Source organism: Aotus nancymaae, unplaced genomic scaffold (assembly GCF_030222135.1).
Source record: "Aotus nancymaae isolate 86718 unplaced genomic scaffold, 86718_ANA_hifiasm-v0.15.2.pri h1tg000041l, whole genome shotgun sequence".
Taxonomy (NCBI): Eukaryota; Metazoa; Chordata; class Mammalia; order Primates; family Aotidae; genus Aotus; species Aotus nancymaae.
This window is the reverse complement of record NW_026988455.1, coordinates 35565507-35579826: the sequence shown is the minus strand read 5'-3', so window position 1 is coordinate 35579826 and position 14320 is coordinate 35565507. Positions and strand designations below refer to the sequence as shown.

The 14320-nt window shown below is 38.4% G+C and overlaps 1 protein-coding gene across 1 annotated transcript in view; it reads right to left on the bottom strand.

The window, feature by feature from the left end:
* Positions 1 to 3659: 3659 nt before the first annotated feature.
* LOC105725245 (guanine nucleotide-binding protein G(q) subunit alpha) overlaps positions 3660 to 14320 on the bottom strand; it is a 325618-nt gene continuing 314957 nt past the window's right edge. Inside the window, exon 7 of the mRNA XM_021667305.2 lies at positions 3660 to 8893. Within this exon, the coding sequence (XP_021522980.1) occupies positions 8703 to 8893 (191 nt within the window). The 3' untranslated portion in view covers positions 3660 to 8702. The remainder of the gene's footprint in view (positions 8894 to 14320) is intronic.

Below are 14320 nucleotides of genomic sequence, written 5' to 3'. Positions count from 1 at the left end.
TGTCACTCTTCAGGCATCAACTCCTGGTTTTTGGCTGGTGGCCAGAGAATGCTAGAAGGGTGCAGGGGTCTCCTGCCCTGAACTGCCTGCAGCAACCCCCTGGGTGGACCAGTGGATATGGAACGGTGCAGCGAGGCACTGCCAGCAGGTTGAAGAGTAAATGACACAAGAACAGTCCCCAAACTCTGTGTGAGTTTGTAGTTCTATATAGGCTGTGTGGTAGGCGCCTGGTGTTCTGGCAGGTCATCATCTGTAGTAGGAAGTAAGCAATCTATACAAAAAAGACTTAATTCAGGAATGGAAACGGTAACATCTACAGGAAGCGTGTGCCTGATGTGAGGCTTCTGTAATGAGACAGACATCTCATCCAGCTTTTCTACCTGGTCTGAGACTCTTCCTGTCAGCTGGAAATACATCCCTTCATTGCTCAGAGACAGTGAAGTCCCAGTCTAAGTTCAACTGTCCTTTAACATTTTTTAAAATGTGCCACAATTAGGTATTCTTTCCTAGATTAAGGCAGAGCTTTGAAAAGTTGGCACCTGGAAAGAGTGGTGAGAGAATAGTTTTTAAAAAAGAAACGTGAGCTGTGGGTTTTATGATACTTTTAGTCTTAATCATGTCAATATGAATAATTACCTTCTGTGAGATAAAATGCTTGTAGTAACCATAGGGATAAGCAAGCCTCACTGTTTAGATGTGCAGATATTTGTGTGTGTATATCAGCATTAACAAGATAAAACCATTTTGAGATTTTACATGTGTACCCACATATGTGTAGAGATTATGTTTTTAAAAATATTAGGATTGACTTTACTCAATTGACATGAACATTGGTGTGGGCTTTTCCTCTTTGTTCAGTGATTGAGTTGGTTGGAGATGCCGAGACATTAAAACACACACACACACACACACACACACACACACACACACACACACGGCAAGTGTTAGGTAAATCTGTAGCCCAAATGGATTCGAGTTTAAATATTTTATATTTCCGGCAGAGCTGCCACTTGTCAGAGCCCATCATGGGAAGGGGCCAGTTTGCTTTTTGGTCATTGGCTCAAAATCACAGGGGAAGGAATGCATATTCTTCCGGTGCAGTAAGCAGGGGTGGCCTGTCCTGCTGACACTCTCCAGGTTTACAGAAAGGCATCACCTAAAGGGCCTGAGGGTGGCACGCAGGGCACCTTGAGAGCCACGTGTCAGCATCTTTTCTCAACTCTGAGTTCAGTGACATCACATTGGTAGCTTCATATTGGGTGTGGTGGGAGACAAATCAGTGTCACAATCCTTTAACTCCTCCTGCGATGCCCTCTCTCGCTAACTATTCACCAGGGTACCACTGGAGTGGGCCTTTTCTAACCCACAGAAAGCAGCCTGGCGCCTTTTGCTGAGACTGTTCAGATTCCTAGAATATAACCATTGATGCTATAACCCCTAACATGGCACCTGTACCTTAGGCCATGTCTGGGGTGGTGTCCTGACTTGACAATATGTTGGCAGGTGGTGCCAGGATTCCCAAAAGATATGCCCTTCTAGGTGAGGCTTATCTCAGGGCAGACACAGTCTCGTCAGCAGCTACATTAGTTTCCTGGCAGCTGGACACAGTGTGGAATCTCCATTTGCAGACCTTGTTTTTAAGACGCTTTTAAGACCCAACATACAAGCATACAGAGCAAACTGGAAACAGAAGGACAGTCAGTCCCCAGGGCCCTTTAAGCAGTCTATCTCTAGGAGACAGGTCTCATCTCCTGAGCTGCAAAAACATCTCCTCTAGGGCCAAAAGAGGCATGAACCCTGGGAGCCCTGCCTTCCAGCTCTCTGTTAACATGGTTCAGTGTGATTACTCTTAAAGAGTGTAAGTTGCCTTATTTTATCCACAGACTTATGAGACAGAAATATATTCTGGTTTTTGCATTATTGAGGAAAACAGGAAGACAGAAAAATCAACAGAGATCAAATTTCAATAGTCTTGAGGCATAAATAAGAATCCAAAGGGAAAATAATCTTTTCAGTACTTGCGCATCTTATCTTCAGTACTTATGCATCTTAGATTGTAAAGAGACCTACATTTTATAACCAGAGTCTTGTTTTGCAGGAAACTGTGGGACTCCCTTAAAATGGACTGGGTATAGTTCTTTACTCAATAGCTGGATCCATGTTTTAGTTAGCCATGGCAATGAAACAAAAAAATTATAATGCATAATTTAAAACAAATCAGTCAGAAAGCCACTGCTAATCACTGCCTTTCACTCTCCACCCCGACCAAATTTCAATAAGGCTTTAAATATGTAGAAACTTGTGAGTAAGATAATCATTTGAAATTAGACAAGAGAAAAGCAAGGAACTGGCTAGTTTACCCTCTGACGTTGCTCTGCACACATTATCCAGCGTACCTGGTTGTTCCTTAGCATCAAGTTCCACCTTTCTGCTACGGTTTAATTGTCTCTCAAGAGGCAGCACTCAGGGTATCACAGTCTGAGAGACAAATGTGAGAAGGCAGGAAAAATGCGGAGTAAAGCAGAGACACTTTCGAGCCAACTATTTTGTTATTGCTTCCAGAAAGGACAGAAAACAAACTGACAGCATGGGCTTGCTCTGTGAGCCAGAAAGTCAAGTTAAAATATTTGGCCCCATGAGTTTTCAGCGAGTCTGTGTTTTTTTCCTCTGGGTGCGGGTCTCTGGGATGATGATGCAGATAGATCTTGGTCCTAAAGGGGTCAAGCTTAGGTCAGAAGGCCAGAGAGGGGAGCGCTCCTGTGTAGCTTAAGACTCCAGTGTCCCTGTGGAAATAGGGTGTGGGAACTGTCACTCCAGTGACTAGATGACTAACTGTGCTAGATGACAGTCAGTGCCATGCCATTCCCTGAACAGTAAGAGAGAGAGAGAGGACACCATCTAGTGGAAATGGTCTCTACATCATGCAAGGAACGCTGAAGGCCTTTAAGCAAAAATGATACTCTCATCTCTAAGTATTTAGAGGGGACATATTCTGAAAAACAAAAATCCACATGCAAGGGCTGGCTGCCAGTTGGAATGACTTACTCACAAGTAACAGGAACAGGTTTTGCTTTTGCTGTGGTTTGAAGTCCCCACAAAAGCACCTGTTTTCCAGAAAGCCACTTGCCACCATTACCTCCATTTAATAAAACTCCTAGAAGTAGGTGATTTTTAGCTGACCTCAAAAGCCTAGATGTGTGTTTCTAAAAATCACAGAGGACACCTGTGCCAGGTCATTTTTCCCATGTGGAGTCTACCCACTCACTGCCAGTGTTCAAATGAGCACAACTCTTAAGCCAGGCATTGGCCTGAGCCCAGTGGGCTATCCAGCAAACCAGGGCAGATGTGTGGGTTCTTTTTACTGATTAGAAGACTGCCTCAGATTGAAGATGGCTGGCTCCTTTCAAGTCTTTATTGGACAGTTATTTAAATTTTTAAACAGTTTACTATAATCTAAATTAAGGCAAGTTTTTTAAAAGGGCAACTTTGTTACTTTGGAATATGTTACTTTGTTAACTTTGGAATATGCATGTGCACAACAAGGTGTGTTAGGAAGAAAAGATGGATTTCAATACTCCTGCTAATACGAAGCATTCTGAGAGGCTCGGGCAACTTCAACGGAAGCAAAACTCAAGAATGAAGAATACTATGGTACAAAATTATGGCCAAAAATACTGTATTTTTAACCAGCAAGATCATTGGGGCATTATTATACAACATTAGGTGTTTTTTGCAAAACTAGTTCCCATCCCCAAACAATAGACAATACATGCATTTGAATGACATTTTAAGAACAGTAAATATGATTCTTTTAAATACTGCAAGTTAAAAATGTTTTCTGACAAAACTCCCTAAATACATAGGTCTAGTAAGGGTTTCCAACATGATGATAGGTGAGGAATCCAGCAAGGAGTTGCATTTAGAGAATTCTTTGAGGAAAAGAAATCCACCAAAAATGTGTTTGTTTCAAAGTAACCTGGACAAAGTTACGTAGCACTATTCCAGCTTTCTTTCCTGAACTTAAAAATGTTCTACCGATGAATACCTGTTTTTCTGTCTACCAAAAGCTTTTATATAAAAGTCAGAATTTCTTTATCCAAGGTCCAATTTTACCCAATAGATGTATCCATAACATGTAAATGTCATTTGCTATTGGGTTGGAATCATATGGGGGAAAATGGAGGACACAAGGTAGATAAGGAAGGCAAAGAGGAAATTAATATTTGAGCACCTACTATGTGCTAGGTGTGTATTCATACTTTGAACATATGATTCTAGAGGCAAGAGTGTTATTGAAAGGGCAGTGATCATTGGGAAGACAGCAGGAAATGGCTATTTTGTGAGAAAAACAAATGACAAGTTTAGACTCTGTACTAAGTTATCTACTAAACAGCAGGTGTCTGGCTCCAAGAATCTCTAGCTAATCATATACAACTAAGCCATTTCTTTTCCTAATTTGATGGAACCAAAATGAAATCCCAAAGACACAGTTACCAGGACAGATCTATTAACGCTACATATGCTGGAAATATGTAGATAAACATACAGTATTCCTAGTTTTAATTTTTGTGTGTATTTCTAACCAAAGATATCTCTTTGGAAGAAAATATTAATGTATACCAAGCACACCTTATTTGTATCAATTGAGATGTTGATTACCAATTAAGTGGTTTTAAACCCTTATTTAATTTGAATAAGAGCAGCAATATACATTACAATATTTGGGTACACTTTATTTTTATATGGGTTAACATTCTGCTATATTTCATTTCATTCGTTCTTTTTGATAAACTGAAAACAAAGGGAAATCAAGGGTAATTGGTAGGTGATTTGAGGGAAATTTCCAACCAATATGTGAGTCTTGCAGTATTTCATTATACAGCCCTTTCTTCCCATTATTATTATTTTTTTTTTGCAAATAAGTCATTTTGACCCAAATCCAGCATAAATAGCTTTTCACCAAATCCTAACTTAAGACAACTGAAATTTACAATCATGTGGCAGTATAAATTTTAAAATTACAGTTCGTACACTTTGACAATCAAGATAGTCTGAAGTACAAAAAAGTAAATTGCCCTTTAGCTGAATTACCTTTTTAAAACAGGCCTGCTAGTTAATCTACCAAAAAAAAAATACAAGTTTCACATGTTCTTCAAATTCCTTTTGTAGTTGTCATCTGCTAGTAAACGACATATGCAGGTTCCTAAGATTTTTTTCCAGTCTATACATGACATTCAACAGAGCTCTTTATATGGAAATGTTAAAAACAAAACCCAAAAACTTCTAGGAGATTCATTTACTTTTGAATGGGTGTGTTATTTCCCTTTGTTTCAGATATGAGGCACAAACTTCTGAATTTAAGCTCTGTAAGGCATAGTAGAAACTTCCAATTTACAAATAAGGAATTCTCTGGGGGTTGGAACTGCCATGTCACGCAAAAAGGGAAAAATCATCTGTAAACTGGTACACTGCAATGTGTTAAGTGAGTCATGAAATGGCTGCTTGCCTTGGTATGCTGAAGAAAGGTTTCTGTGTTTTATGTTTTTGTTTTTGAATAAGACATGCCCAAGTCACCATAAAACTCACCACAGGCCTCCAATACCTAAGCATCAACAATAGGAGGCCAGTGGCACACGCTTATAACGCTTGCAATCACAATATAATATAAAGCATGAGTAAACTTTGTTTTTATACAAAACTGAAAAGAATCCCATCCCGCCCCTAGCCCCTTCAATAAAACCCCAAAGAAACAAAAAAGAAAATCCTTTAGCTTCGATTGACTAGTGTGGCTACAATTAGGTTTCTATGCATCACTGCTGCTAGGGTGATCAATTTTTTCCTTTCTCAAGAGAAGGGATCTTGTCATGCACCCTATAGGAACAGTGAAGCCACAAACCTTAATTCTGCATAGCAAATTCCATCCCAATTTCATAAAGACAAATATAACAATCTTTCCCTGTTTTGCTCAGCTTCTTCGAGCTTTGAGATCAGGTTGAATTGACTACATCTACTATAGTTCTATTAAATAGAATATCTTGATTCCCTAAAACTGTAACACTTATGATCTTGTGAAGAGGTTTTCTCTATACACACTGTAGGCCTTCAAATGTTGTTGTTTACTTTTCTTTTTTTTTTTTTTTTTGCTGCACCAAATTTATGAACGCCCTTTCAGGCAAGCAGTGGTCTCTAGCTGTTAAAACATTTCCTTAATGGATCACAATAGCTTCTAAAACTGCCTTTCTAGTAAAGGCCATCAGAGAGGTAATACTAAACTGTGCATTTGCCAAATAAGAATATGAATTGTATAAAAGCTCATATTCCAATCCTAGATCAAATGGCAAAAGTTCTACAAAGTTGGTTTCCATGTTTGTATAAAAGCTCCGACTGATTTTATGTATTTTGCTATGAAATTACCTTTGGATCTTATAATCAGTATACCTCTACTCAGGAATGTGCAAATGATTTTATACAGCACGATGCTAGTACCGCTCTGTACGACAGTAAGGTTTTTTTTCTTCTTTTCTAAATGGAAAGAAAATATCCCTAGTCAGAAATAAACTGACAAATTTACATTCTCCTCTCTTAAAAAAGTAAATAAAATAACATTATTCAAAATGTGAATTAGCTATAGACATACAATACAATTACATAGATACATATCAATACAGCACATTCAATCTGCCAAAAAATTAATGATTACAAAGCCAGTATGGATGCTGCAATCTCAAGAGAGATGTATGTACAATGATTAGAGCATCTGTAATTGCACTATACCTACAGGCAGTCTGTTTGTTAAATTACAGGTGCTTTCTGAGCAAGGGGGAAAAAAAAAAGTAACCTGTGTTGTTTGAGGCTAAGAGAATCAAGAATGAGAACATTTCATTACTGTTTGGTGGCTTTGGTACTTAAATAACAGGCCGTTAATTTTCTCCCTCCCCCTTTGTTCCAAAAGAGTGATTTATATGGAAGTTTAGACTAGTGCCAAATACCACTATAGTTAAAATGAGACCAGTAATCAAGGCCTAACTCTAACATCCCAGCAGCTTTAAACAATCATGATTTATTTTCTTAAATCAAATTTCAACTGAAGCTGCTTGACAGAAGCTCCTCAGTATATGTGCTGTATTTTTTTTTTTTTTGCATTTGTTGAAAAATTGCACATACAGAATTTCAAACATTTCTCCTAGTAGGTTCAGTTACACAAATACATGTTCTATAGAACACTGAGAGGTTACTTTTGAGTTAAGTCCACAAATCTTTCTTAAGTTCAACCTAACCAGTTACCAGTTCAAGATCTTGAAACGTGGTAAACGAGAAGAAACTTGAGATTTGGGAAATTAAAGGTGTTAGAACAGTACCGTCAACCAGTGTTCCTGGCAGACTTAACTGATCTTAAGGAACCATTGAGAGTGAAACTGGTTTCAGATAGAGACATAAAGAGATTTCCTGTTAAACCACACAGGATACTTTTCTACATTGCCAGTTTGGACACTGAACATGGGACATGAACACTAACAATGTCATCTTAAAGGCAAAGAAAAGAATGGACCGTCAGAATCGAATTTACAGTTACCAACTGTTTGGCAACTGGCTTTTCTGGTTCATTCTCAGCCACTCATTTTAGGCTTCACAGTCTTACTCTCTCACATTTTAAGATACCAGCTTTTAAGTTCTTCCTATTTATTATTTTATTTGACTAAAAGCCAGCTTTGGCAACACACAGCCATAATAAAAGTCATTTTAAAATTGTGGCCCAAACACTAAGGAAAAAAGAGAAAGGAAAAGCTTGAACCCAAAAAAAAAAAAAAAAAAAATTTAAGAACAACCTATAAAAAGGTTCTGGGTAGCAGCCATTAGGGTAATGTAGTGTCTGTTGGCATCTTTTTTGGCATCTGCAATTGAAAGAGAGGGTGAAAAAAAGCAAAGGGTGGAAAGACAATGGCATGTGGCATTTCAAAAGAAAGGACTCCTGTGTGTCTTTGACCCTGCCTTCTGTACATTTCTCTGAGCAATCAAGCTATGGCTGAAGGTAAACATCCAAAAGAAATGACACGTAACTGTTAGATGGGCATTCATTGTCCCAGTCCAAAGTAAGACAAGACAGTATAATCTATTAAAAAAGAAACTATGTGTGTATCCAGAGCAATACATGTAAAACCACAGTATTAGTACATATAATCCTTCAGCAAAAACTACAAACTTAAATTAAGCTGATGATGGCTTAAATCGAATGATGTGTCCTGACTGTATCATTTGAGAGAAAAACTTGAGAATGGAACTTAGGATAAAGGCCGTCTTAACCTGGGAAAAAAATCAGGGAGGTATGGATTAGGAGGAAAAAAAAAAGGGAAATCAGCTTTGTTTTGCTCCATAGAAAAGAAAAAGAGAGAGAGAGAAAGAAACAAGTCTTATCTTTGTGAGTGCATGACTGAGGATTTAAAATACATTGAGTCACAAGGTTTTGCCTAAAAAAAAGAGAGAGAGGAAATGAGCTGGGACTGTACTTCAGCATCCTGTTTTTCCTCTGAATAGTTTAAATAAAATCATAATATTTACTACAAACTCTGTGGACACGCTCACACAGAGTCCAGGACGGCAATAAATTAGTATTATGCAAATTGTTTCCCACAGAAATACAGTCCCTCTTGTGTATCTTCAATAGCCCACCAGGGAAGGGCAGGGCAGGTGTCTAGGAGGCACAATTAGACCAGATTGTACTCCTTCAGGTTCAACTGGAGGATGGTGTCCTTGACGGCAGCAAAGACAAAGCGGATATTCTCGGTGTCTGTGGCGCACGTGAAGTGGGAGTAGATAATTTTGTCACTGTCTGGGTTCAGGTCCACGAACATCTTCAGGATGAATTCTCGGGCTGCCTGGGCATCTCTCTGGGGTCCTTTTGACCAAGAGACAAGAGGGACACTTTGTTACCTAATCTGCTAATGCATTCAATTATCATTTGTTCAATAAATATTTATTATGTCATTGCTCATGAAGCCTACATCTGCATTGCAGATTTGATCTGTTATAATGATTTTCCCTAACACTAGTATGTCTGACTGACCATCTGTCCATCTGTCCATCCATCCATCCACACATTCACAAAATGTGGATAGGTGAAAGCAGATGACTTGAACACCAATGCTTTTATTTCTTAGCTTGGCCTTCACTCTGATTCCCTGATAGGAAGCCACCATGTAGGCTCTTCATCAGGGGAGTGATCGCTTACTTCTGCTCAACTGAGTTAATTATGTTGGTTTCAGCTATATAATAAATATGCACAAAGACACAGCTGCCTCAGGCTCTCCTGTAAATCTGCCCTCCAAATGACCCAACATTATGGATCATTTTCCATCTTCCAGACTGACCTCTTTCTTAGAATAGAACTCCTATTTGTAAGGTCAGGTCTGTCTACTATGGGCCTTTGCAGTCTCACTTCCACAGACTTCTGGTATTTGTAAGCACACTACATTTGTGTAGCATTCAGTTCATGTGTGATGATAGAACGATTGGTTTATATTTTCTTTCTTTTTATTTTGAAATTGAGTCTTACTCTGTGGCCCAGGCTGGAGTGGAGTGATGAGATCTCGGCTCACTGCAGCCTCTGCCTCCCAGGTTCAAGCGATTCTCCTGCAGCCTCCCAAGCAGCTGGGATTACATGTGCCTGCCATCACACCAGCTAATTTTGGTATTTTTAGTAGAGACGGGGTTTTGACATGTTGGCCAGGTTTGTCTCGAACTCCTAATCTCAGGTGATCCACCCACTTTGGCCTCCCAAAGTGCTGGGATTTACAGCCATGAGCCACGCGTCTGGCCTATATTTTCTTACACTGATTTAAGAAGGAGTCTCTTGGCTGGATGCGGTGGCTCACACCTGTAATCCTAGCACTTCAGGAGGCTGAGGTGGGCGGATCATGAGTCCAAGAGCAGCCTGGACAACATAATGAAACCCATCTTTACTAAAACTATAAAAATTAGCCGGGCATTGTGGCACATGCTTGCAGTCTCAACTATAAGGCCAAGGCAGAAGAATCGTTTGAACCAGGGAGGCAGAGGTTGCAGTGAGCCGAGACCATGCCACTGCACTCCAGCCTGGGTGACAGAGTGATCTCCAAAAAAAATCTCATGTATTCCCCTAGATGCTTTGAAAAAGGACTGTGAAAAAGGATAGATATATATCTAGCAAGATAAACTAAAAATGTTAACTGCAGTGGATTCTTAGATATGACACCACAGCACAGGTCATATTTTTCACAAAAGGAAAAATAATAAATTGGACTTCATCAAAATTTAAAACTTTTGTGTATCCAAGGACCTTTTTTTTTTTTTGAGACAGGGTCTTGCGCTGCTACCCAGGCTACAGTGTAGTGGCATGATCATGGCTCACGGCAGTCTCAACCTTCTAGGCTCAAGTGATCCTCTTGCCTTAGTCTCCTGAGTAGCTGGAACTGTAAGTGCCTCCATGCCTAATTTTCAAATTTTTTGTAAGGATGGTGTCTATGTCATCCAGACTTGTCTTTGAACTTTTGGCTTGAAGCAATCCTCCCACCTCAGCCTCACAAAGTGCTGGGATTGCAGGCATGAGCCACCACACCTGGCCAAGGCCATTATTAAGAAAGTGAAAACCCAACACATAGAATGGGAGAAAATATTTGCAAATCATGTCATTGATAAGGGTTTAGTATCCAGAATATAAAGAGCTCCTACAATTCAATAACAACCCAATTTAAAAATAGGCAAAAGACTTGAACAGACATTTCTCTAAAGAAGATATACAAATGGTCAATAAGCACAGGGAAAGATGTTCAACACTGGTAATCATTTAGGAAAATGCAAATCAAAACCATAATGAGATACTTCTTCACAACTACTAGAATGCCTATAAAAACTGTGAAATAACAAGGGTTGCAGAGAATGTGGAGAGATCTGAACGCTTGTGCACTGTTTGTGGGAATGTACAAACGTGCAGCTGCTGTGAAAACAGTTCGGTGGTTCCTCATAAAGCTAAACATAGAATAACCATAAGACCGACCCAGCTAGTCTACTCCAGTGTATACAGCTAAAGGAACTGAGAGCAGGGGCTCTGATAGACACTTGATCTTAGTCAAAAGGGCAAGAAGCAATGTACATCAATTTTAATAGCAGCATTGTTAACAACAGCCAAAAGGTACACACAATCTAACTGTCCATCAACAGATAAATAGAGTAACAAAACAAACAGAACCAAACGGAATATTAGAATATCAGAAACAGAATATTATTCAGTCATAAAAAGAGTAAAGCTCTGATAGATGCTGTAATATGCATGAACTGTGAAAACATTATCCTAAATAAGCCCAACATAAAATAACAAATATTGTATACTTACACACATATGAGGTACTTAGAATAAGTAAATTTACAAAGACAGAAAGTAGATTAGAGGTTCCCAAGGGTTAGAGGGAGGAAGGAAATGGGGTGTTGTTGCTTAAATAAGGTGGTGAAAACACTTTGAAAATACTGGTGATGGCTGCACAGTATTGTGAGTGTAATTAATGCCAGTGAACTGTGCATTTAAAAATGTAAATATGGCAAATTTTATCATAATTTAAAAAATTAATAATGTAATATATCAAAACCCACCGAGTTGTATACTTTAAGTGAATTACATGGTAGGTAAATAATCTCAAAGATGTTTTAAAAGTGTATTTAATAGGTCCTGATACATACATTAATTTAAAACTTATTACAAATTAATAACATCAAAACAACATCACCTTTCAAGTCTTTCAAGTATTGGACACCTATCATATATTTGTCTTTGTGTCACTTTATATATGCATTTCCTCCCATTTTTTTTTCCAGTTAGGTGTATAAGAACTTTTTTTTTTTGGAGATGGAGTGTAGCTCTGTTGCCCAGGCTGGAGTGCAGTGGTGTAATCTCAAGTCAATGCAACCTCTGCCTCCCGGGTTCAAGTGATTCTCCTGCTTCAGCTTCCTGTGTAGCTGGGACTACAGGCGCCAGCCAACCATGCCTGGCTAATTTTTGTATTTTTAGTAGATATGGGGTTTCACCATATTGGCCAGGCTGGTCTCAAATTCCTGGCCTCAAGGGATCCACCCGCCTCGGCCTCCCAAAGTGCTGAGATTACAGGCATCAGCCACCGTACCTGGCAGGTTTTTTTTCTATCAATATTCTTGTTACCTGCTACCAGGGATAAAGAGATCTTGGAGAACTCTAACAAGGGCTTGACTACCATTTCTAACAAACTCCCTGAGTTTTAGACAGCTGACTTGAATTATTCTCAAACCAACCTGTTTATAAATTGGAGATTACTCTTATAGAGCTTATATCCGATAATGCCAGAAGTTGGGAGGAAAGAGTTATGAAAACAAACAGATTAACCTCATTTGTACAATTAAAAAAAGTAATGTTTGAATTTTTGATGTAGGTGCCAGAATTCAATTTTTTTTAATGACTAAGATGCCTGGCATCATATTTGATTAAAAAGTACAACCAAAAACAGTATGTAAAATATACAAGCAAATATATATATATATATATGAAATTAATGTTCCATCTTTTTCAATGTACCATTAACTTATTAATTCCAGAGAAGTAATAAAAAATATTTGAAACCAGAAACTAACAGATTGCCAGAGCTGGAGAAGTCTCTTATTTCATAAAAAGAACATTATATTTCTGGCTTATGAATGAACTTCTATATGATTTTGTACTTACTCTATTTGGGAAAGAAGGGACTATAACTTTTTTTTTTTAATTTACCCTACAGAATATAAGAACTAGATCCAAGTTCACTAAAGTGCACTTGAAAGGTGTTATATTTTTAAGCATAAATTGTTATTTGAATAAACATACACTATAAAGAAATAATTACAGCCATCACAGCAGGAGTAGAATTCCACAGTCTCTATGAACAATCTTGCAATTCAAGTCCATGTGGAAATGGTAATTTCCTTTCTTGAAGAGAAATACAGAAATGGTATTCATTATGATTAAGACCTTGTAAGTACAGAAATGTGGAAGCGTGAAATTTATAATACTATAAACATGCTTTTACAAAAACATCACTGCAGAGTGGGCCTCAATTTTTTCAGTCTTTGCTCATCTTACAAGGGCTTGGAGTTTTATGTAATGACTGAAATGACACTGGCTTTGTAAGTAACAAAATCAATCAGTGTCCTTTTTTCTTTTTCCATGGCCCAAGTTTCTTCTGTGTATTATGTGTACAATGGGGTAAAGTAACAGAAAAAGAAAATCTTCAGATTTAAAGATATTCACAATGGGCACATGTTGGAAAGAAAATGCTTGTAGTAGTGGGGAATCTGGAGAAATTATTAGAGAAAGGAGGTATGTGAAGAGATTAGGAAGATGGTATGGACATCAAAAAAAAACAGCATTGCAAACACTGATCACAGACTCTTTTATGGCAGAAAAATCAATCACTGGGAAGTGTGGCTAGGTCTGCTGCATCTGAGAAGCTTGAATGAACCCCTCAGAGGAGTTCAGCTCCATGGGCACCATGCTCTATCTGTTCTGCATGCTCCATTATGCAGGAACATCATGAAAATATGTCGGCCCACAAGATGGGGTGCTATGTATGGTGTGGCAATTTCTCACACGCTGATTCTTACCAAGTTTCAAGAAAAATTAAGAATGTGTGTGTGTGTGTGAGGCAAGTGTGTTTAGATCTAAGCCAGATGCTTCATGCCTACTGTATTCAGGTAGATGTGTTTGAAGCCTGTTGAGGTGGGAAAGCAAGTTAACTACACACACAGTCACCTCATTCCATAGTTTCCTGAGCAACACTGAGAAGTGCAGTCTCAGGCACTGATGATTTGTTTCCAGGCTAGTGCAAATTAAAAGGAGTGAATGAAAGAGAAAACACTGTTTAGACTGAGAAAGTGTTTTTAAAAGAACAGTAAAGCACAAAGGAAAATGAACTTGAAGAGAGGCTATGAACACACTGCTAACAAAAAAGGATACCATTTCTAACATCTGGGAACATCCCCAAATGTTTATATATTTTCAATTCACCAACCTTCAGCATCTTGTATGTATTTGAGAAGGGAACTTCAATTCATTTAACACGTTACAGTTCCCCTTCACAAGCCAGCACTGGACCACATCCATGTGGGATGAAAAGATGACTAAACCTCCAAACCTGATGTGTTTGTATCATCATAGAAAGCTATAAAGCTAAATTTAACCTTGGTTTTTAAAGTAATTCCTTTTTTAGGGAGCTTTTAGGAAGTACAAAAACACTGGAACTGATATCCGTCCTGGATATCATATGTTGATAACCATATGTAATTTTAAAAA